The sequence below is a fragment of the Myotis daubentonii genome, chromosome 8, assembly GCF_963259705.1.
Source record: "Myotis daubentonii chromosome 8, mMyoDau2.1, whole genome shotgun sequence".
Taxonomy (NCBI): domain Eukaryota; kingdom Metazoa; phylum Chordata; class Mammalia; order Chiroptera; family Vespertilionidae; genus Myotis; species Myotis daubentonii.
The window spans coordinates 36,278,647-36,303,124 of record NC_081847.1 but is presented as its reverse complement, the minus strand read 5'-3'; the positions used below and the strand labels follow the sequence as shown (position 1 = coordinate 36,303,124).

Below are 24,478 nucleotides of genomic sequence, written 5' to 3'. Positions count from 1 at the left end.
ACCATATAAAAGGTCTTAAACACAAAGAATTCTACGAAGTATTTAATGATTTTCATATATATTAAAAGTATAAAAATGCATACAAACTTACCTAAACTCAGGAGAGTGGTCAGGTTATTAGAGGGTGGGAGGTCTGGGATTCTAGATAACTGACCTATTGCAACTTTACTTATAATCTGTGTGGTAGATATCATTCCGCACATTTTACAGATGAGAAAACTGAGGCACAGGGAAATGAACTGGTTGGAATTTAAGTTCCACTCGGTTTTGACATCGATTCACTGGCTTAACGGGACAAAGAGCAATCTCTCATTCGCTCTCAGGCCTCTTCCCAAGCTCCATTCCCGACTCACATGGATGCAACCTGTCCTGTTCTCTGGAGAGATCCAAGTTCACTCTGGCCCCGCCCCTGTGAGTTGGGCCCCGCCCCCATGGCGCAGCCCTAGCGAGATCATGAATATGCAAATAAGGGGGAGATATTTAAAGGCGCCGGCGCGAGGACCTGATCCCTTCCCGTGGTTGCCCGCCCCGTTCCGGTTTCCTGTACGTGGCCCGGCCCCTTCGCCTGTGTCCATCACTCCGTACGGAGTTGCCGTCAGCATGACGGACAAACTGCCCTACAAAGTCGGTGAGTTCCAGGATATGCAGCAGGCCGCTTCTGCTCCTTGTCCTTTGGGGGCCTGTGCCGGCGACGGCCGGGGCGCTGACGCGAGGCGCTGAGGACCCCCTTGAATCGTTGGCTCGGCGCGATCCTGGGCGCGCGAGGCCGCCTGGGGGTTGGAGTTCTCGCGCGACGGCGAGCGGGTTGTCGGGGGTGGCCGCGGACTACTAGTTCCGGCATACCCCGCGGGGCCCAGTACTGCGGCGTGGACCGCGAGCCTCCAACCGGCGGCACGTTTCGCCCCGAGCCCGATGGGGCTGGCGGGAAGTGCGCACCTGGCCGGGGCCTGGGACAGCTGGCATCTGCCAGCACCTACACGGGGCGGTCCAGATCCTGCTTCCCGAGCCTGGGCCGGCCCTTTGGCCAGCTGGGTGGTCCCGGACAGGTGCCCGTCCTTCTCTGAGCTTCCTGCAGGGAAGGCGAGGGAACTGGAGCCCCAATAGGCGTGAGAGGCGAGGCCTGGAGAGCGAATCCAGGGCCGGCGCTGTACATTCACAGGGGACTTTGGGCTTGTTACTCAACTCCTGGGGTCACCCGCCTGGCCAACAGGGACAGTCCTGCAGAGAATCTCAAAGAAAATTTGGAGTGGTTAGAACAGTTCTTCTTGCTGTCCTATGGATTGAAGATGATACACTGACAGTTTAAATATCTTGGGCGTTTACTAGGGGATGGGCACCATCTTATATCTTTATCCTAGATTAATTCATGTTATTCACACGGCTTTTACTTTCTCATGCTACGATGAGTGTGCTAAGACACAGGAAATAAAGGTAACCTGCCTTCCTACAGCTGGGACCAAGTGGAGCAGGATATGAACTCGGGCACTGTAGTCCTCTGAGCACACCTCACCACTGCATGTCAGAGAACACTTGGAACAACTAATGTTCTTGGAAAAAACCAGTTCATGCTGGCTAGCAGTTTTTGAAGTCAATTCAAGACACCATTAAACCTGGAGAAAGGCATCAACATTTATGGAGCACTCGCTGTGTATCTGATGGTTTGCATGTGTTTACAGAACAATCAGAGGTGGGTTGGATCCCGCTATAGTTGGCAGAGAAAGCAGCTGAGGCTCCAACAGGAAGTGATTTGCAGAGATTCTGTGAAATACAGTTGACCTTTGAGCAACAAGGGTCCATTATGTGTGGCTTTTTTCAATAAATACACAGTTTGTCCTTCATGTCTCTAGATTTGACATCTGTGGTATTTTCCATCAGTGGTTGGTTGAATCTGCTTATGTGGAGGGCCATATGCATTGTTCTGTGCCATTTATTTTTTAAAGGTTAAAAAAATTTGGTTGGCCGGAACCGGTTTGGCTCAGTGGATAGAGCGTTGGCCTGCGGACTGAAAGGTCCCAGGTTTGATTCCGGTCAAGGGCATGTACCTGGGTTGCGGGCACATCCCCAGTGGGAGATGTGCAGGAGGCAGCTGATCGATGTTTCTCTCCCATCGATGTTTCTAACTATCTATCTCTCTCCCTTCCTCTCTGTAAAAAATCAATAAAATATACTTTAAAAAAAAAAAGCAAATTAATTGTGGGTTTTTTTAAAAATATATTTATTGATTTTTTACAGAGAGGAAGGGAGAGGGATAGAGAGCCAGAAACATCGATGAGAGAGAAACATCCATCAACTGCCTCCTGCACACCCCCACTGGGGATGTGCCCGAAACCAAGGTACATGCCCCTGACCGGAATGGAACCAGGGACCCTTGAGTCCGCAGGCTGACGCTCTATCCACTGAGCCAAACCGGTCAGGGCTTGTTTTGTTTTTTTACTTTAATGCAAAATCTTTATTTGGAACTTGTGTGTCACTGAGCAGGTCAGTCATCCTGAAATCACAAGTCTTTACATTATGCAGAGAAATACAAGAGTTCCTTGCACTTTTTTTTTTTTTTTTTAGGAAGGAAAATTTAAAAAAACTTTTATTTTTTAAATTGATTTCAGAGAGGGAGAGGGAAAGAGAGAAACATCAATGATGGGAGAGAATATTGATTGGCTGCCTCCTGCCCACCCCCTACTAGGGATTGAGCCTGTAACCCAAGCATGTGCCCTTGATCGGAATCTAACTTGGAACCCTCAGTCTGCAGGCCGACCCTCTATCCACTGAGCCAAACCGGCTAGGGCAGTAAGGCAAATTTTCAAAAAATATGTTTTCATTGATTTTTAGAGAGGGGAAGGAAGAGGGATAGAAAGATAGAAACATCAGTGATGAGAGAGAAACATCCATCAGCTGCCTCCTGCACGCTCCCTACTGGGGATCAAGCCCGAAACCCTGGCCTGTGCCCTGACCTGGAATTGGACTGGTGACCTCTTGGTTCATGGGTCAATGCTTCACCACTGGGCTTGCATAGATTTTTGAGTGGGGTCATTGCCCCTAACCCCTGTGTTCAAGAGTCAATTGTAGTAGCTTATCAGTAGTAGATTATGAAGTAATGGCCAGAGTAGATGTCCCCATTTTATGGTGATGAAACTGAAGCTCAGAAAGGTTAAGTCAAGGTAACGTTAGTGGCAGAGTTGGAATAGAGGCTTGTCATGCTATGGAGAATCGATGGGTCAGGGTTGAGGGCATTGGGTTTTGTGGGAGGAGATAAGGCTACATTTGGAAGTGAGGGATCATGGCTGGGGTGGAGGGAGGAAGTCCCCATTGAGGAGGGCATACTGTGCTAGCCTTTGTCCATATGACATCTTTAATCCTCAGGACTCAGCAAGGTTGGGGATGATTATTCCCACTTTACAGATGAAGACAGTGAGGCTCTGAGAGGGTCTTGCTATCCCTCTTGGCTTGTCCTGGCCAAGAGGTGTCCCTGCAACTTCAAGTTCTCAGCTCCTGTAGGACCAAAAGCCTCAGAGCTTGGAGCACCAGACCTTCCTGTGCTTTTGGAGTTGAGGGAAAACTGTGGGACTGGCACAGCTGCCTAGAGGGCAGTGGAGTTATTTTTAGCTAGACGGACAGGTGGTGATAGAGTGGGTGGAGCTTAGCAGGATAGGACAGAACCCATTGTCCATTCCTGCTGGGCCTCAGGAGCCTTGAGAAGGCCTCTGGCGCTAGCTCTTTCTGGCCACCAGTCCCACCTCTGCCACTGATTGACTGTGGAACCTGCGGCAAACCCCTTTCTTGGTCTGTGCTGCGCCAGTGCGGCCATGGGTGAACCTGAGGGGCGGGCAGTGAAGGATTAGAAAAGACAGACAAGAGAAAAAGCTGAGGCTAGGTGGGACACTGCCCTCTGATTAGAGAGACAGTGCCACGGCCTGCAAGCCAAGTCTTTATTTTATAGCCAGATTCCACGAGGCAAAGTAAGGGTGTGGTTAAGATGTTTATAATGTTCTCGTGGGTTTCAAATCTTACTCAATTACATGCATCTGAATTCTATCAAACCCACATCACTCAGCCTCTTGGGACCACAGGTTTGGACCATAAGGTCAGCTTACAACCATAGCTTTTGGCTATAATTGTGCTGGGACTTGCACGTGGCTTTGCCACGAGAGGATCGTGCCTTCTCATTAGTCCGAGGCTTGAACCTGTCCAAACACTGAAGCAGCTCTCCACATGGGTCCTTTTCTCATTGGTAAATGCTGGGAGTTGTGCTGGGTTTAGATTTGTTTCTTTTTTGCCATCCTGTCTTGTGCCAGCTCCTTTCATGGACCTTCTCTCATTCAGTCCTAACAACAGATATGGTCAGTAAACATTTGCTGAACCCTTCTCTGTGCCAGGCCCTGCTGGGCACTGGACATGCAAAGGTGACTCAAGGATGAGGTTGGGACAGACATGCATACATTTAATATATTGTTGTCTCCATTTTATAAGTGAGGAGTTCCTCCCACTTCTTTCTCCACGGCCACCACCCCAGTTCTGGTCACTCTCCTCACAGGTTTCCCTAGGTCTCTTGCTCCACATATACATGCAGCCATCAAAGGGGTCTTTTCTTTTTAGAAAATATTTTTATTGATTTCAGAGAGAAAGGGAGAGTGAGAGAGAGAAACATCAATGATACGAGAGAATCAATGATTGGCTGCTGCCTCCTGCACGCCCCACAACCTGGGCATGTGCCCTGACTGGGAATTGAACTGTGACTTCCTGGTTCATAGGTTGATGCTTAACCACTGAGCCATGCTGACTGGGCCAAAGGGGTCTTTTCAAAAGACAAACTGGTCATGATACTTGCCCTTAAAACTCTGTAGGCTTGCCACCTTACTGGGAATAAAATCCTGACTTATCTTACTCCCTCTACTAGAGTCATTCTGGTGCATTCCATTCCTCCAGTAGAAATATACCAAATTCTTTCCTGTTTCCAGGTTTTTGTTGAGCACCTACTGTTTTCCAGGTCTGTATCAGATGCTTGGGGAGGAACCATGTAGGCTAAGAGAACTTGGGCTAAAGCCCTGAGGAGGGAATGAGTTTAGATTGTCTGAAGACTGAAGACCAACAGTAAGCAGATCTATGTGGTTGAGAAGCTAGGGAGGAGAAGAAGGGGGAGGAGAGGTAGGAGAACAAAGGTGGGCAGTCATGTGGGTAGGATCCTCGGGCCATGTGAAGAGTTAAGATTTTATTAATGGACTAGAGGCCTGGTGCACAAATTCATGCACACTGAAAGGAAATTAATTAGAACTATTTTAGAGGCTGGGGAGGGTCTGTGGGAGGGCTTGCCCAGTCCCAATCGGCCGGTCCTCAGCAGCAAGCTAACCTACCAATCAGAGCGTCTGCCCCCTGATGGTCATTGTGCGTCATAGCGAACGGTCAAACGGTCAGACACTTAGCATGTTAGGCTTTTATATAGAGAGAAGATAAGGGGAAGCCATTGGAGGTTTGTTTTTTACTTTAGCAGAAGAGTGGAGGTGATATAACTTAAATTGTATAAAGCACCTTCTGGCTTCTGTAGGGAGAATAGTAGGCCACTGACGAGGCTTCTTCAGTGATCCAAGGCAGTAAGATGTGGTTGGATTGCTTATGTATTTGTGACTTTGAGCCAACAATATGCTGATGGATTAGAAGAGGGTGAAAGGGGAAAAGAACCAAGAAAATTTTTGTCTGGAGTGGCTGATCGAATGGTATTTCATTTCCTAAAATGGGAAAATTGGGGGAAGGTAAGGAGTCATGAGAGTTCAAACTTGACACATAATAGATCTGATTGTGCATCTAAGTGGAGATATTCAGTAGGCAATTGGATTGTATGAGTCTCCTAATCAGGGGAGAAGTTGGGCTGGAGATGAATATGTGGGAGTCTCTGCTGTAGAGACGGTATTTAAAGGAAAAGGGAGAAGATGGAACCCTGAGGGCTTCCAACATTAATCACTTAAAGGAAGAGGAGCCAGAAAAGTAGGAGGGAAAACACTGGACAGTTATAGAAGCCAAACAAAGAAAGGGTTTCAGAAGGAAGGAGTAATTAGTGGGATCAGTGCTGCAGGGAGAAACATGAACATAGATAATTGACTATTAGATGTGGGAATCAGGCTGGTCTTGAGAGACCTTGAGAAGAGCAGTATCCATGCAATAGTGAAGTCTCAAGGACATGGGATCAGGCCCCACAGAGCAGAGACAACTCATCTATTACAGCAAAAGAATGCCTGGTCTGTAGCTACAGTGAGGAGGACTAGTGGATTCTGTGGAGGAAAAGTGGCCTAGTTCTGAATTCTTTTCAGTGAATCATGAAGTGAGGTGATCAGTTGATGAGGAAAGGTGTTAGAGATTTGGAGAGAGTAGAAAAGGAGAGTAAATTTACTAAGAAAATGTAATAGGATTGCTGGCCTGTTTCTTGAATTTGTGTCTTAGTAAATGAGACCTTCTAGTGTGGCTGTGATTTTTCTCCCGCTGGACTCAATGGTTTAGGTGGAGTGGAGGGTTGGGTTTAACTATGGTGGGAGTTTTGCCATGAGTTATCAGAGGTCAGAAGGGTAGAAGGGACAGCAAAATCTTAAACTGTGGGAGGAAGAAATTGAGAACATGAAGGCAAACTATGAGGGCAGTGGAAACTGGTAGCATTAGAGGTTCGGACCTGACTGGCCGTGGCTTTACTAGAGTTGGGGCTGTAGAGAGAGAAGGTTGGAAAGGTGGGACACAGTCAGAGTCATCAATATCCAGGGAGGAGTATCATCGGTGATGGGCGGCCAAGGTGGGCAGGGTGGGCAGGGGGAGGGTGTGTGTGTTGAGGCCCAGTAGAAGTAGCCCCTCCCATGGAGGAGGAATATTTCATCTTTGAATTGTACAGCAGGAAGCAGACTGACTTAGTTTTATTATTTGTTATTACCCCCTTGGGCCGCGGTCAGCAAACCGACCACTGCCCTTGGGTAATTGACAGGATCTAAGCTTCCCTATAGATAATAATCACCAGCAGTCCCAGGCCCCATCCTAGATCTATTGAATCTGATTTTCCAAGAGAGATTTATAAGCATGACAGATAACTTTTACAAGGGAAGGGACTGACCTTCGGAATGGGCTACTATGGCACGGGTAGGGAGGGTGAGATTATTAGAAGAATATTGAGATAGTGAGAGAGCGCAGAACAGTATTCTTTTTTCCTGCCTGAGAATTTGGACAAATTTGAGACATTTGGGGTGGCAGATAGAAGCCAAAATACAACTTTCATTACTAACATCGAAGCCAGAGGACGTAGATTAGCATTGAAGAACAAGGAGGTTCATGTGTACCGGCTAACTGAACCCCCAAATTCAGTTATATATCTGTTACAGGCAAGGTGGGCCTGGATAGGTCTCTGTGTGGAAGAAATGCTTCCTGCAAGCAAGGGGGCTCCTGCTTGCTTGCAAAAGAAGGGAGAGCTGCGCCCTGGTTAGTGTGGCTTAGTTAGTTGGGCATCTTCCTGTGTACCGAAAGGTTGCCAGTTTGACTCACAGTCAATGCACATCCCCGATACGGGGCGTGCAGGAGGCAGCCAACCAATGTTTCTCTCTCACATCGGTTTCTCTCCCCCTCCCTTCCTCTCTCTGTAAATATCAATAAAAATCTTTTTAAAAAAGTATTTAAAAAAAAGAAGGGAGAGCTGAACTGTACATGCCCAATTTATTCCTCTCAAGTTTACTAATCAGACAAGTCACTCCACCTCTCCTGGGGCAGAAAGGAGCCAAGAGTGTCACACAGATGAATTCTCTCCATGTGGGAACATCAGGAGTGGGGAAAAGCATTTTCATATCTTAAGGAAAATCAAAGAACTGTGCCAAGTCCAAGGTGTTAGGTAGTATCATTTGAGTATGAAGTCAGCAAGAGTGATGACTTGGAAGAGGGACGGTCAACCAGGAGCTAACATCTTTAGGGAATGAAAAAGTTGGTAGGTGGCAGCAAAAAAGGTAGTGGGAAGTATATATACATATATATAGGCTGACAGCTATTTTTCAAGGGGCACTTCCCTGTGTTATTTACACACTAGAGGCCCAGCATGCGATTGAAATTGGGTGAGGAGGCGCCCCATGGGCCGCTGCAGAAGTTAGGCTGGATCCACGCCACGGGCGGCTGGGAACCGGGCGGCTGGGACCCGTGCCTGACGTCCGTCCCAGGCCCCTCCTGCCCCCCTGCCTGTGTCCGCTCCAGGGCTGCCCAAGCTGGTGCGGCAGGCCCCCCTGTGTCTGTCTCTGCTCTAGGCCTCACCTGGCGTGCAACCTCCTCCTGTCTGGTCGTGACCTGTTACGGTGTCCCGGCCTAATTTGCATATTACCTGCATATATATACACACACACACACATACATACTTGTGTGATTCTTTGATTAAATATACTTTCCCACAAGATTATAAGTTGAGGTTAGGCAGGGACCATGCCTTTCTGTTTTGACTGCCTCAGCTCCATAAATTCTTGTTGAATGAGTGACAGAGTCAGTGACCAGATTGCTCAGACTAATGCTTCAAGTCCACACGTGGATGAGTGACCAGTGGCATGCTTCCTGGTTGGTGGGATGAGCCGCTCATGGAACTCCCATCCATCCTCTCTCTGCAGCTGACATCAGCCTGGCCTCCTGGGGACGCAAGGCCCTGGACATTGCGGAGAACGAGATGCCGGGCCTGATGCGCATGCGGGAGATGTACTCAGCTTCCAAGCCACTGAAGGGTGCCCGCATCGCCGGCTGCCTGCACATGACCGTCGAGACAGCCGTCCTCATTGAGACCCTTGTTGCCCTGGGTGCTGAGGTGAGCTCTGCAGCTATTCTGTGTGAAGTGGGAAATCCAGTGTGGTGCCCCCTCATGCCCAGCTGGGGCGCCAGCCTTGTCACAGTGCCGTCACTTTTGTGGTGACTGGTGTGCAAATTTTTTTTCTGACTGGGAAGATAGCATTAAACTGCCCTCAATTCACATCCTCCTGACTAAGGAGCTCTGGTAGAAAAATTCAACTCCAGTGTCCAACTGATTCATGGAAGGACTGGCTCTCATTGGCCCTCCTAGGGTCATGTGCCTGCCCTGGACCAATCATGGCTGCCAGAAGGATGATGTGCTCTGATTGGTTCAGCCTGGGTCATGTGTACCTGATTGATAGCTCTTCTAACCTCTTTAGGAGTCTTGGAACAAGATAATGCTTCTCCAAAAGAGGGCAGGAGAGCAGCCAAAGCAACAGATTACATTAGACTCAGTCCTTGTACTTTTTTCTTTTAAACATTCACACTCTGATTTTAGAGCTTTAAATACTATCTACATCAGTGGTTCTCAACCTTCTGGCCCTTTAAATAAGTTCCTCATGTTGTGTCACAACCATAAAATTATGTTCGTTGCTATTTCATAACTGTAATGTTGCTACTGTTATGAATCGTAATGTAAATATCTGATATGCAGGATGGTCTTAGGCGACCCCTGTGAAAGGGTCGTTCAACCGCCAAAGGAGTCGTGACCCACAGGTTGAGAACCACTGATCTACATGGTGATGACTCTCAGATAAATGTACCAGCCTAGATTTTCCTCCACTCCCACCCTGCACCTCGAGATTTGTATATTCAGCAGCTGTGTGCCATCTCCACTTGGAGAGCTAATAGACATAACAACCTCAACATATTCAAACAAACTCATGATTCCTTGTGTGCCCCTCCCCCACCCCTTTCTGCAGTCTTCCTCACATAAGCAAATGGGAATTCAAGAACCTGGGGTCATCCCTGACTCCACTTCGTCTCTCACTCCAACAACTAATTCTACAGCAAATCGGTTCGGCTCAGCCTTCAAAAGATACCTATTATCACCTCCACTGCTACTGTTAAATCTCTTGCCTGACCTCTTAACAACAGCTTTTTCACTCCTCTCCTTGCTTCCTTGTGGAGCCCTTTCTCTTCCACATAGCACCAGAGCACTGTTTTAAAACGTAAGTTAGGTCTTGTCACTGCTCTGGCTCCTATTCACTTACCAGGTCCACCACTCTGTGGTCTCAGAGCTGGCTGGGCCTAGATCATACAGTAAGCTTCTCACTTTTAGCACCAGGGCTTTTCCTTATCCCTGTCCAATGACCCTGGTGTTACTGTGACCACACAGCCATGTCTTACTGGCTCTTCTAGGTGCAGTGGTCCAGCTGCAACATCTTCTCCACCCAGGACCATGCAGCAGCTGCCATTGCCAAGGCCGGCATTCCGGGTGAGTCCTGCTTGCTGCTGGGGGATGTGGGAATGCATGAAGGGGCTCTTGCTTCTCCGTGTTCGCTTCCTGGCTCCTACAGTGACAGACTTCCCTGCGGCTGGGGAGGGGAGTCATGGTCACACAGTCCTAGCCTAATGACCCATAGGAAAGAGCTGTTCTATTCTCTATAATTCTATGGGAGGTACTTAGTGTCCCAACTTGTCTTGTGATCAAGGACAGGATCTTGTGTTTGGGAACCACTTGGTATAGAAGAGGGGAAGTTCCTTAAAAAAAGGATGTGGAGGAAAAGAGAAAGGATGTAGGGCCCGGCCAATATAGCTCAGTGGTTGAGCATCAACCCATGCACCAAGAGGTCACTGGTTTGATTCCCAGTCAGAGCACATGCCTGGGTTGCAGGCTTGGTCCCCAGTGGGGGACGTGTAGGAGGCAGCTGATGGATGTTTCTATCTCTCCCTCTTCTTCCCTCTCTCTCTCAAAATCATTAAAAACATTTTTTTAAAAAGGGTGGATGTGGGTCTGTTTCCAAAAAGAATCGGGAGGAATACTGGTCAGAAAAAGAGCGCTAGAGGGTCATTGCCTAGGGTCTGTGGAAGGACCAAAAATAAGAGGAAGAGCTTTCATGAGCTGCTGGTGAAATGGCATGTCAGCCTCCGCCTGTGGAGGGGAGTGGTTAGCTCTGCTGGTGATTCGTAGGACATTCATGAGTCCTCACTAGCCTCGGGTGCCGGGGAAGGGTCAGGAGGCGCCCTCCAGCGGCTGACCAGGGCTGGATAGGCATGTCTCCCGTTGCTCAGCCGTGGTTGGGCTTTGTGCCCCTTTTCTGGGAGATTCTTTGTCTTCAGGACGATTGTCTGCCTCAGATAGACAGAGGCAGCCTGCCCTGCTTGGCCAGTGGTCTTTTCTCATAGGTGGTTCATGAGAGCCCCACATATGTGTCCCAGTCATATGATCTGATGGGAGGAGCCTGGACTTGTGCTAATGTCAGGCACAGAAAAAGCACTATATACATAATAACTGCTATTAGTAATTTTTTGGCCAGACTTTGCCTGAGACCATCCATCGAGACTGTTGGGCCCTCAAGTCCTTTTAGTGCAGAACAATTCTTGGATCTTGCCTTGTGGGTCCACATAAATATGGCTCCCTGTCTCTGCAGCACCTCGTCCCAGCACTTTGGGTGGGATTCTGGTCATTTGGGGTTGATGCCCCTATCCTTGGGGTCTACACAGAAGGAAGTAGGAAAGTAAATAATTCATCCCAGTTACCTGTATCTGGCCTCCAGCTTACTTAATCCATTTACAGATGAGGAAACAGGCTCAGAGAAGTGAAGTGATTTGCCAAAGTTACACAGCTGGCAAGTGCAGAGCCAGGATTTGAACTCAGATCTCTGTGACTCCAAGTTGTGTTCTTATTACCGCTGAGTTCTCAGAGGGGCTGGGCATGGGAATTAGGAAGGAGATAGTTTGGCTCTGCCCAGGTAGTTTCCTGGAGCGGGTTCTAATGGGGAAACAGACACTGATGTGCCATTCACCCTCCAGTGTATGCCTGGAAGGGTGAAACAGATGAGGAGTACCTGTGGTGCATTGAGCAGACTCTGTACTTCAAGGATGGGCCTCTCAACATGATTCTGGATGATGGCGGTGATCTCACCAACCTTATCCACACCAAGTATCCACAGCTCTTGTCAGGTGAGTAGGGTGGGTGGGCTTGGTGCTTGCCTATGTGAATGCAGCAGGCTGGTAGGATTCCCAGCACCTCAAGCAGCAGATTCTGTGGAAGGTGGGAGGACGGCAGGTTTCTACAGGCGTGCTGGGGCCTGACCTGACTTCTGCCAGGGTGGCTGAGGGGCTGGGGGCGGTCTGGCTGAGATGACAGTCCAAGAGCAAGCATAAGCCAGGTCTGTGAATGAGTCAGATTTTTAAGCAGGGTAAAGAGGAAAGTGGGGTGAGGGAGGAAAGGGCTGACTCTTCAGAAAACAGAAAGAAGCCAACCTGGTTGGTAGCGTCCTTCCCTGGGAGAGGGAGTATTACAGGAGTGGCTAGATCTCTAGTAAAGGCCAGATGTATGAGTATTAATAGGTTGAGATAAAAGAATTTAGCTTGATCCTGAGAGCAAATGGAAATAATTGGAGGGTTTTGAAAAGATTTCTCTGAAAACGTACATGTTCAAAATGCCTGCTGTGTAGAGGCTGGGTTGTGGCTGGGAGGTCAGGTGAGTGATGGTGGTAGGGACTAGGACAGTGGCAGTGGAATGGAGAGTAGTAGTGGAATGGAGTGGCCTGGAAGTGGTGGTGACTCCTCCCTCTTGCTGGCCTGGATGATTGGGTGGACTGTGGTATCAGTCAGAGATGTGAATCCAGATAGAGGAGTGGTTTGTGGGGGGGCAAAGATGAGGAATTTGAGTGAGTTCATGTAATCGGCTCTTGAGGCTTCATTCCAGAGCCACCCTCACCCCCCCCCAGCCAATCCCTTAGGTAGCCCCTTCCTGGCCTGAGGCTTACCCCTTCCTTTCATGTTCAGGCATCCGAGGCATCTCCGAGGAGACCACAACAGGGGTCCACAACCTGTACAAGATGATGGCCAACGGGATCCTGAAGGTTCCTGCCATCAATGTCAATGACTCCGTCACAAAGGTGAGCCTTGGGGCAATGACAGTTCCAGTTGTTGGCTCCCAGTGCAGCTTGGGAGTAGGCCCCTGAGGAAGGACCCCTGGGAATCCTGCAGGCTAGGGACTTGAAGGCCTCATTTGAGGGGAGGAAGGAGATTGCAGACTGAGGGTAATTAGTGTATTAAAGAGGTGAAGAACTATACAGTGAGAGCTGGGCATCAAGAGCTTTAAAGTGAAGCAGATTCTTTGGGCAATCTCTTTTAGTAATTGATCCTGGAGAAGCCTTCTGGACCAGCAGAGAAAGGCTAGCAAGGTCTTAGGGTTATAACTAGCTGTCGCAGGTTATTCCACAGGGCAGAAAGCAGGGTGAGAGACCTATGAGGGCATTAGCTGGTGGAGAAGAGTCATAGATGATCAGCCCAAGGTCCAGCAGGCCAAGATGCTGAGAGAGGGTCTGAGGCCATAGGGCCTTGCTTGCTTCCATTGCCCCCATACCCCCTCTCCTTTCAGAGCAAATTTGACAACCTCTATGGCTGCCGGGAGTCCCTCATAGATGGCATCAAGCGGGCCACAGACGTGATGATTGCGGGCAAGGTGGCGGTGGTAGCGGGATATGGCGACGTGGGCAAGGGTTGTGCCCAGGCCCTGAAGGGTTTTGGGGCCCGAGTCATCATCACCGAGATTGACCCCATCAATGCACTGCAGGCTGCCATGGAGGGTACGATAGGGCGAGGGTTGGCTGTCAGTCACTGGGGCCAGAGGAAAGGCAAGGTCACCCTGGATGACCCATGGCCACTGTCTGCACAGGCTATGAGGTGACTACCATGGACGAGGCTTGTCAGGAGGGCAACATATTTGTCACCACCACAGGCTGTATTGACATCATCCTTGGCAGGTAGGGATCCCGGGGAGTGAGAGAAGGGGCTGGGTTGGGGCTGCTCTTTGTTCCTGATGGTCTCCCATGGATTTGGGCTTCCCATAGGCACTTTGAGCAGATGAAGGATGACGCCATCGTATGTAACATTGGACACTTTGACGTGGAGATTGATGTCAAGTGGCTGAATGATAATGCTGTGGAGAAAGTGAACATCAAGCCCCAGGTGCGGAGCCCCAGCCCTCCCAGCGGGGTGGGCAGATGGAGGGCCGAGGGGGGCATGCTCATGGGCTGCCCAAGGGAGGGCAGATGAGGAAGCTCTGGCAACCTGGGCAACAGGATGGGAAGAAGGGGGCCTGGTTTCAGGGCTACCTAAATCAGCATCTCGGAGTTAGGACAAGGCATCCCATTTTTCAAAGATCCCAAGATGGTTCTGATGTGCAGCCAAGGTTTAGCACCACTACATTCAGCTTTTACTGAGTATGGTGATTAAGAACATGGGATCTGTCCTCAGACTGCCCAGGCTCAAATTGCAGCTACTTGTTAGTGTGGCCTCTGGACAATTTAACCCTTTAAACTTTAGTTTCTTTATCTGTGAAATGGGGATAATAGTAGTACTTAAATCATAGGGTTGTTATTAGTCTCATGTATATATACATATAGTTATGTGTATGCTCTTAGTTCAGGGCACATGCCAATATGAGTTAATATTAACAATAACAACATTACCTAATACTTACCAAGTACTTACTATGTGCCAAGCCATGTGTCAAGTGCTTTACATGTGTCAGTTCATTAAATTCTCACAGCAGATCTGTAAGGTCTGTAGCTCAGAGCTGCTTGATAAATATTGTCTGTTATTATTAATTGAGTGTGTCACGGCTTGTGCTAGAGGTTGTCCTAGGGTAGCCTAGGCCATTCACAGGTGCTGTTGGAGGCAGGTAGGCCTGCTGGGCAGGAGGGTAGGATGAGGCAAGGGTGGACATTAGGAGCATTACCAGCCCTCACTGGTACTCTGCCCACTTGCAGGTGGATCGCTACCGGTTGAAGAACGGGCGCAGAATCATCATTCTGGCCGAGGGCCGGCTGGTCAACCTGGGCTGTGCGATGGGTCACCCCAGCTTCGTGATGAGCAACTCCTTCACCAACCAGGTGCTGGCGCAGATTGAACTGTGGACCCATCCAGACAAGTACCCCGTTGGGGTCCACTTCCTGCCCAAGAAGGTGGGTACCCACTTCCAACCCAGGCCAAGGGTCATATATCCAACCCTGGGCTCCTCACACAAGACTTGCCAGAGTTCACCTGAGAGGTCCACAGGGCAGAAAGCATTTTCTTCATTTAGCAGAGGAGGGAACTCAGGCCCAAAGTAGAGAGTGACTCCCATTCTCTACTGGGTGATGAGAAGAGCATGGGCTTTATAGTGAGACCCACGCAGGTTTGAATCTAAGCCTTACCACTTAGCAGCTGTATAACTGGGGCAAGTTACTTAACATCTTTGTGCTTCTATTTCCTCCTCTGTAAAATGAAGGTAATACTACCCCCTTTAAGGATTGTGAGGATTTCCTTAGATCAGGGGTGACAAACCCATATGCCCTTAGGGATTGGCAGGTAAATGAGTGAATTGGGCTGGGTGGAGACTAACAGAAGAGTACATGCCCAGTGAAGGGGTCAGCTGTCATTAACCTGGAACACAGGCCCATTGGACCAGGGCTCCTGACATTTCAAGAGAAGCCAGATATTAAGATCTTCATATGAAATACTCAATTTTTAAATATAGGCAACTTGTTAACAGTTTTTAAAAATAATCAGGTGGGTCAACTTAGACATGTCTATAAGCCAAAAATGCAGGCTGTAGGATTGTGGCCTTGGAATGAAATGATACCACTAACACACTGAGTATAGCTCTGACATGCTATGGAAGTGTGGTCAGGGTAACCATGACAAGGAGGTCTTCTCATATCAAACCCAGTGCTTCGCCAAAACCGGTTTGGCTCAGTGGATAGAGCGTCGGCTTGCGGACTGAAAGGTCCCAGGTTCGATTCCGGTCAAGGGCATGTACCTGGGTTGCGGGCACATCTCCAGTAGGAGATGTGCAGGAGGCAGCTGATCGATGTTTCTCTCTCATCGATGTTTCTAACTCTCTATCTCTTTCCCTTCCTCTCTGTAAAAAATCAATAAAATATATTTAAAAAAAAAAAAAAAAAAAAAAAAACCCAGTGCTTATCCTAACACCCTATACACTGTGCATACCCCCAAGGATCAGAATTCTATGTTTTAATCCCAGCCTTTTTTTTCCAGTGTCATGGTTGAACTTGGCTTTGCCACTTAGCCTCTCTGGGCCTCAGTTTCCCTAACAGCTAAATAGTAAGAGTAACTCTTGCTCGTCTAGCATTTGATAATGAGGAAGCTTTGATGAAGTCTTCACACCACTCCTCCACCCGTTGAAAGGCTGGTTCTGCCAAGTGAAGTAGGAAGAAGCCTGGGTGCCCTCTTGAGGCCTCGGGCATTTGCCCCCAGAGCATCTGCCCCGAGCCAGCCACCTCCTTTCCACCTAGTCTTCCTTGGGTACTTCCCTTGGACCAGATGTTTTACCCATAAGGGCCTTGAGGGCTATCCTGTTCTATACAGCCTGCCAGGTCCCCAGCCTTGTTATGGGGTTTAAAAAGTCTGATTTGACCTCCATCTGATCCCAGTTGGAATAAATATGATTAATGGTGAGAAATTGAACAGGCCTTAAAATGAGGTCAGGGTTGGAATTAAAAAGTCAAAGATCTCATCTCCTACCCCAGCACATGGCCCCTTCCTTACCTCCTTTATTATGGCCAAGACATGGACGGGGGACAAGACATCCTTGGCTTCAGGTCTCACATGTAATGTATGGACAATGACAGAGAGCAGCCACCATTTATTAAGGTATCTACTTGCACCAAGAACTCTAGCATTGATCTTTGTGCTAGCCATGAGAGATCCATCCTACAAATGAGGACACTAAGGTTCAGAGATTGACTTGCTCTCACAATTGTCAAGTACTGGGCCAGGAGTAGAACCTAGCTCTACAGTCTGTCAAAGTTAAGCATGATGATGCACTGCCTTCTGGGTGTGGGTTAAGGGAGAAGGAAGAAGTGTATTCAGGGTTAGGCCAGGCCAAGTAAAGGGAGTAGTCATTGTGTACTCTGAGAGAGAGACCTTCATTCTGCTTCCAGAATTAACATGGACTTGGGGCTGGGCTCTGCTAATGCCTTGCCTGCCTCTCCCCAGTTTCTTCTTCTGATAAATAAAAGAGTAAATACTGCCCTCCTTAAGGGTATTTGTGAGGCTCTAGTGAGACAATGGATATGAAACCACTTTGACATGTAAAAGTTGTAGGGGTTGGGCTGTAGTTCCAAGGCCATTGTGTCATCATGGGGTGGGACTTGGGGCATTAGGGACAGAGAGAAGCCCTACCCAGAGCAGAAAGCTGAGAAAGTGACACCACACACTCAGAGTTGACCTTTCTCTAAGTGCCCTTCTTCTCAGACTCCTTTGTGCATTTCAGCATTGGTCAGACTTAGAAATTGGCTTTATTTAACTTCTGTCTTCCTTGGTTTCTGTTCCATCTCTTCAAAGATGCCTTGAAGGCCATAAGTTGAGATGTTTGAGACAAGTTTTGAGGTTTTAGAACCAGATAGACTTGGGTTCAAATCCTAGCTCTATTAATATCTAACTGTGTGACCTTGGGCAAGTCATTTCACCTTTCTGAGCCTTGATTTCTACATTTGTGAAAGGAGGATGGCAATTTTTTATTAGGATCCTTTTGGTGGCAAGTGGTAGAAACCCTGTTTAAACTGGTGTGTTAGTTATCTATTGCTATATAACAACTTGACCCCAAAACTTATTGTTTAAAACAATAAACACTTATTATTTTAGTTTTTGTGGGTCAGGAATTTGAGAGCACCTTAGTGGGATGCTTCTGATTTGAGGTCCTTCATGAGGTTGCAGTCCTATCTGAAGGCTAGACTGGGGCTGGAAGATCCACTTCACTCTTGGCAGGAGGTCGCATTTCCTAGTCACATTGGAATCTCCATAGGGCTACCTAAGTGTCCTCAGGAGATGGCAGCTGGCCTTTCCCCAGAGTTTGGTCCAGGAGAGCAAAGGAAGTAGCTGCAGTGTCTTTTAGAACCTAGTCTCCAAGTCATATACCATCACTTCTGCTTTTTTCTATTCATTAGAAGTGAGTCACTCAAGGGGTGAGCAGTTAGGTGCCACCTCCCAAAAGGAGTATTATGAATTCCTAGACAAAGAATTTAAGGACATACTTTAAAATAACCACAACCAATTTAATCTAAAAAGAAACTCTTATTGGCTGTAATGGGTGGGGCAAAAGTAGACTTACAGTTGTCCAAATGAAAAATAATACAATAATTAATAAATGATAATATAAGAATAAACTTTAAATCTACTTTTGTCCCACCCTGTATAAAGGAGGAGGCCAAGATTCAGACAGTAGACCCAGGGATTCAGTATTATTAGAGCTCTGTGTTTCTCTGTTTTGGCTCTTTTTTTTTTCTTTACATTCACTTCACTTGTCAAATAGACTTACCACTAGCAAACTGAGACGGATACCCTCCCTGTTTAGAAATCCCAGTGAAATTGGAGAGACCCGTCTCTACCTGTTATGGAAAATGTTCTGTCCCTAGATATATTCCAGAGAAGCATTTTGGTTAGCTACTTGGATTTGTGGAAGGTGGGAAAGGAGATGTAATTGATGGTCCCACCAGGTTACTTGGAGGGGAGGATGTATCACATGGCTCCCTCTTGAGGAAGGGGAGTGGGCAGTCAAAGACAGCACATCCACTGAGCCTGACCGAAGATAGGATGAGGTAATACATGTAATGCATGGCAGGTACCTCAACACAACAGTTCTTGCCTCCATTGGCAGCTGGATGCAGGTAAGAGGTTCCAGAGCATGGTACTGACTCCACGTCTTCCTGTGTTTCTCCCCAGTTGGATGAAGCAGTAGCTGAAGCCCACCTGCGAAAGCTGAATGTGAAACTGACCAAGCTGACTGAGAAGCAGTCCCAGTACCTGGGCCTGCCCCGTGATGGCCCCTTCAAGGCCGATCACTATCGGTACTGAGAACCAGACCTGCCCTTTTGCCTTCTAGCTGCTGTCCTTGCCCATGTCCCACCTCTTCTCCTCAAGAGCAAATGGCACCAATTTTGAGAGTGATTTGTTAATGTCCCCCATCGACTCCCTGAGGCTGGTCACTCCGTCTTTGGCCTCCACTATGTCCCTCATACTGTTCCTTGTGTGGGAGAGGGAATTGAGAAGCTCCTCCTCAAGCCCTGGTCACAGTGGAGATACATAGGAGATACCCACAGGGAACCATGAGCTCAGGGGTTTTCGAACTGCTCACTCAGCCAGTCCTTCCTTAGGCTGGAAGTTGGAAGTGATGTTCACAACACCTGTGCACTTTACTATCTAAGCCCTCACCTGCCCTATGGCTGTTGTGTCCATACTTTTGATTCACAGGTTCACTGTTCCTCAGCCCATGACAAATGAGAAGGAGCTATATCAATGGGCAGGGAGGAACTGCTGGAGTTCGAATGCTCCTGAGAGCCTGGCTTAGTGCTGGGCATTCTCTTACACCTCAGAACAATGAGGTTGGTACTTTCAGTCCCTATTTTACAGGGGTTATAAAATACAGTTATTGGACAGCCAAGAAAGGACAAGAGAAGTGACAGCCAGAGGTTGAGAGGGGCCAGAGAATCTTAAAAGCAGGCATAGATCTGCCACCACTTTGTAATGGTTCCTTATCACAACCCTAGGTCAAAAAGATAAATTTTGTTTATGTTTATATAATGTTAGAGCAAGAAGGTAAATAAAAATTTTGGTGCCTAAAAAATTTTGAGCCTTTATTATATAGACTATAGGCCCGGTGCACGAATTCGTGCAACAGTGGGGTCCCTTGGCTTGGCTCTCTGACATTCCCCGAGGGGTTCTGGATTGTGAGAAGGCACAGGCCAGGCCGAGGGACCCCACCTGTGCACAATCAGAGCTGGGAAGGGATGCGGGAGGTTGGCCAGCCAGAGAGGGACCGCGAGAGGGCTCCAGGGAGTGTCCGGCCCATCTCGATCAGGAGCTCAGCAAGCTAACCTGGTCAGTGTCTGCCCCCTGGTGGTCAGTGAACATCATTGCAAGCTGTGGAGCAGCCTTAGCATATCATTAGCATATTATGCTTTGATTGGTTGAACACACAACCGGACAACCAGACTCAGCATATTAGGCTTTTATTATATAGGGCTAAAGGCCCGGTGCACAAAAATTTGTGCACTCAGGGGGAGTCCCTCAGCCCGGCCTGTACCATCTCACAGTCTGGGACCCCTTGGGGGATGACCACCTGCTGGCTTAGGCTGGCTCCCTGGGGGGATTGGGCCTAAGCTGGCAGTCAGACATCCCTCTGGCAGACCAGGAGCCCTTGGGGGATGTCCACTTGCCAGCAGGGAACAGGCCTAAGCTGCAGTTGGACATCCTTAGTGCTGCTGAGGAGGCGGAAGAGGCTCCCACCACCACCACTGTACTGGCAGCTGTCAGCCTGGCTTGTGGCTGAGCAAAGCTTCCCCTGTGGGAGTGCACTGACCACCAGGGGGCAACTCCTGCATTGAGCGTCTGCCCTCTGGTGGTCAGTGTGTGTCATAGTGACCAGTCATTCCCAGTTGTTCTGCTGTTAGGGTCAATTTGCATATTACCCTTTTATTATATAGGAGTGCCTGGCCAGCCTGGGTGAGGGGCTGATGGCTGTTTGCAGGCTGGCCACAGCCCCTTCAGGGTGGGGGCTCCTGCTGGGGTGCCTGGCCAGTCTGGGTGAGGGGCTGAGGGCCGTTTTCAGGCTGGCTAAGCCCCCAGCAGGGACCCTCACCCCATGAGGGTGTGGCCAGCCTGGGTGAGGGGCTGATGGCTGTTTGCAGGCTGGCCACAGCCCCCAGCCACCCAAGCTCCCAGTGGAGGCTGTCTGGAAGCGGGTATCTGGGATTTATTTGTCTTCTATAATTCAAACTTTGTTGCCATGAGTGGAGGCCACAGCCGGCTCAGGGCAGGAAGGAAGCTTGGCTTCCTCCATCACCCGGGCAACCAAGCCTCCTGCTTGCTCCAGCTCTGTGGCTGCCGGTTGCCATCTTGGTTGGGTTAATTTTCATATAGTTGCTCTGATTGGCTGGTGGGTGTGGCTTAAGGCATAGCAAAGGTACAGTCAATTAGCATCTTTGTCTTTTATTAGTGTAGATAATCCACTGTTAATGTATGCCATGAGCAAGGGGTAATAGTTGTATGCTGATGAAGACATGGGGTTTGGGGTAAGGGGTGGAGGTAGAAGAGGGTATAGGGAGGATAAATGGTGATGGGGGGAAAAAGACATGGGGTTGTCTGCAGTGTGGAGTTATAAAGGCTGCAGGCAAACCTTTGGGATTGGAAGGATGGGTAAAGTGAAGAGAACTATATTGTGTTTTCTAAACAGTCTGGTTTTAACCCAATCTAAGATTCATTTAGTAGGTGAATTTAACCCTTTACATTTATTGTAATTCCTGTTTGTATTTATTTCCTCTACCTTAGTTTTTGTGTCCCAATTCATATTTTCTTTTTTGCCCCATTTCCACTTTGGGCTGATCCAGTGCTGCTTGGGGAACTATTATTTATTGAGCACCTACAGGCTGCTAGCGGCTTTATAGTTGATTTTCTTTATTCTCACAACAAGCTTAGTATATTATATATCCTAATTTTATAGATGAGAATGGAAACTCAGAGGTTAAATTAAGTGTCTTTCCTAAAGTCACAGTTTACAAAAGGCCTCATGAATGAAATCACAGAAAGGTGGGTAGAAAGTTGGGCTCCCTGTTTACCTAAATGGTCATTGGTTGAACCCCTGTTCTTGTCTGGAATATTAAAGCAAAATAACCTGCCTGGGATTGGTAACTGGAAACTGCTCTAAGGGTCATCTACTGGATGGAAGCCCAATAGGAATGGCTGATACCTGACCCCAGCCTGCTCAGATCTCAAGCTGGAGGTAGAAGGCAGGCACACAAACATCTTTGCCATCTCCTGGTACGTCTTTTTATCTGCCCAGCTTTAGAGTTTAGTGCCTGGCAGCAGTAGGAGAAAGACAGCAGGAAAGAGGTGATACTTGAAATCAATTTTGATAGAAATGAAGACTTAACAGAAGGAACTGAAAGCAAGTGTATTCCAGGCAGCAGCAGACTGGCTTAAGCAAGAAAAGAGTGAGAGCGTAGGAGAAAAAGAGTTTTTTGGCTGCACAGATTCCTGAAATGTCCTTTCTTGATTGAATATTCCATACTTGTGTCTTGTTCATTTTTGTATTCTCAGTCTTTGGCTATGAGGTGATATTACTCCTATGCTAGTAATGAGGACAGGTTCAGAGAGGCCAAGTGGCTGACCCTAAATTATACAGTAAGTTATATGCACACCTGATATAATTGCTGTAAGTAATTTACAAACTCTGGTAGTTAAATGGTAGTTATTAGTGACAAATGACATGGGACCCACTTAGCTGATCATGACATCAGTGGTCAAAACAGACCTAAGAGTCACTACTATGCCCACCGCTATTTCTTGTACACTTAATTGTGTGCTAGAACTTGTGCTAAGTAAGAACTTAGCTATTCTTCATGATAACCTTGTAGGGACTTGAATTCCTGTTTTACAAATCAAGAAACTAAGGCTCTGAGAGATACCACGAGAGTTGGTTTTGTACTAGGTAGGGCTCTTAACCCCAAATCCAAGTTCTTTCCACACCCACAGGCCCTGGTTTAGGAGGAAGGGAGCCTGGTTTCAGACCCTCCAACACTTGGAGCAGTAACTCTCGAACTGTAACCCAGGTACCCTAAAGGCAAGACTGCCACCAATGAGTGCTGCCCACAATGTCCACTTTAGCCACTCTACCATGGTAATCTTTGGGACAATGACTTCTCAGTAGAAAAGAGGAGAAGGCCACCGTTCATCTGAGCCAGAGAGGTTAAATGCCTTATTTGCACCACAGCCATGTTGCCTCCTCCAACGGGCCCGGCTCGTGTGCAAGCACACTCCGTTCCCTCAAGTCTGTCTCCTCCCAGACACAGGAACTGCCTTTCCAGATGTTCCCATCTGTGAGATCCCATGTAGTCCCCCCACTTCTGGTCCCCTACGGATTCTGGTTTATTACCCAGGCTTTTTCCCCCTTTCCTTTTTTGGAGATGTCCTGCCAGTCTGGTCTTAGCCTTAACTCTGATCTCGGGTCTGCTAATCTGTCACATGGGTAACACTGACCAGGTGCTCATAATGAAAGATGATGTGTCTCCTAAGCCCCTTACCCTGACTCCTGATGTCTGGGCTCTGCCATCAAAGCTTCCTGGGGAAAGAAGGAATTGGCCAAGGGTCCTGTACTATCTAGCCTGGCCATGGCTGTTTTTGTTTTCTCAGGAAAGGGAACCATTCCTAACAACTGTTTTAGCCTCTACCAGGGCCTATGGTCATGGTCCACTGGACCATAAGTTCTGTAAGGAGAGGATACATATTGGACTCTTTTGCAATATTCACAGCACCTGGCACATTGTAGGTGCTCAGCACACATTTGCCGAATGAATAAATGGGTTCGTCTTCCATGCAGTTGTTTGGACTCAGCAGCTAAGTGATTTGTTTGTTTTTTAATCACTAACGGACTGGTTCATTGGCTTTGCATCTCGGGCCTCACCCCTGGGAGCCAAATGGTGCCTCGTTGGTGAGCAACGTCTGGAAAACACAGGAGTAGTGGCTGCAATATGTTCCTAATATTCTCATTAATGATGGCATTTATCAGTAGCAGCTGTGGTACAAGGTACAAAAGGTTCTTGTCCTATGGTCTTGCAGCCTAAGTGATAGTAAACAAAACAAGCAACTGGTAGCTTCCCCCCCCCCCCCATATTTCTTATTAAGGCACAAGAAGCATCACTACCTCAAATTTATAACAAGAACATCAGGAATAATGGCAGGAGCTTCCCATTTTATACACAAGGAAAAGGAAGCCCAGAGAAGCACAGACCTGTCCAGAGTGCAGAACTGTGTTACTAGCTGAGCCTGGAGCACCCATCTTTTTCCTTGTACTCTATCCAGGTGGTTCCCGCTCTATCTGGTCCAGGTTCTGAAGTTTGCCTCCTATTGCATACTGGCTATGTCACTGCAGGCACAGCCTGGGTCTTCAGTTGGAACTAGATCCTTGGAAAGGAGAGAGTTTTAAGGAATTTGGAAGATGGAAGATTGTGAATGGACAACTGGGCCAGGGGAGGTGGCTGTAGTTGTGCTGGCCCTTGAGCCCCACTGTCCTCACCTCCAAGGACAGAGATACATGGTAGCTATCAGGGCTGAGGCAACTGCTTCACATTTTTTCTGCCTCAGCTTCTAGAATCATTCTTGTACAGAGGCTTTTTTAAAATCATCATATAGCCCTGGACGGTATGGCTCGGTTGGACATCATCCCATGCACTGAAAGGTTGCTGGTTCGATTTCTGGTCAGGGCACTTGCCCAGGTTGTGGGCTTAATCCCTGGTCAGAGTGTGCAGGAGGCAGTTGGTCGATGTTCCACTCTGACATAAATTCACCTTATGACAGTTTACAACTTCCTGTTTCTTGCTTGTAGTGATTCCTTGAGGAAGGGCTCCAGCAGCTGGGGTGCACTGACAAGTGGTGTCCCTGCTCCTGCAGCTCTTGTGCCACAAGGTGCTGGGAGTTTCTTTGTGACCCCTGACTTTGGCTGGGATCAAAGACCTCCTTCCCACCTCAATCTCCT

The 24,478-nt window shown here is 48.1% G+C and overlaps 1 protein-coding gene across 1 annotated transcript; it reads left to right on the top strand.

Annotated features, from left to right (window-relative positions):
• Positions 1–472: 472 nt before the first annotated feature.
• Positions 473–19,573, top strand: AHCY (adenosylhomocysteinase). The gene is made up of 10 exons (XM_059705944.1): positions 473–628; positions 8,598–8,788; positions 10,132–10,207; positions 11,746–11,895; positions 12,727–12,839; positions 13,325–13,532; positions 13,622–13,709; positions 13,797–13,914; positions 14,718–14,912; positions 18,673–19,573. Exons 1-10 carry the CDS (start codon positions 601–603, stop codon positions 18,802–18,804), a joined length of 1,299 nt encoding a protein of 432 aa, XP_059561927.1. The 5' UTR covers positions 473–600; the 3' UTR covers positions 18,805–19,573.
• The last annotated feature ends 4,905 nt before the right edge of the window (positions 19,574–24,478 follow it).

Excerpts from the sequence above, each read along its gene's own strand:
- AHCY (XM_059705944.1), top strand. The coding sequence starts at position 601 with ATGACGGACAAACTGCCCTACAAAGTCG. Across the intron at positions 11,896-12,726 it reads GTATCCACAGCTCTTGTCAG|GCATCCGAGGCATCTCCGAG; the intron begins GTGAGTAGGGTG and ends TTTCATGTTCAG. Across the intron at positions 12,840-13,324 it reads TCAATGACTCCGTCACAAAG|AGCAAATTTGACAACCTCTA; the intron begins GTGAGCCTTGGG and ends CTCTCCTTTCAG.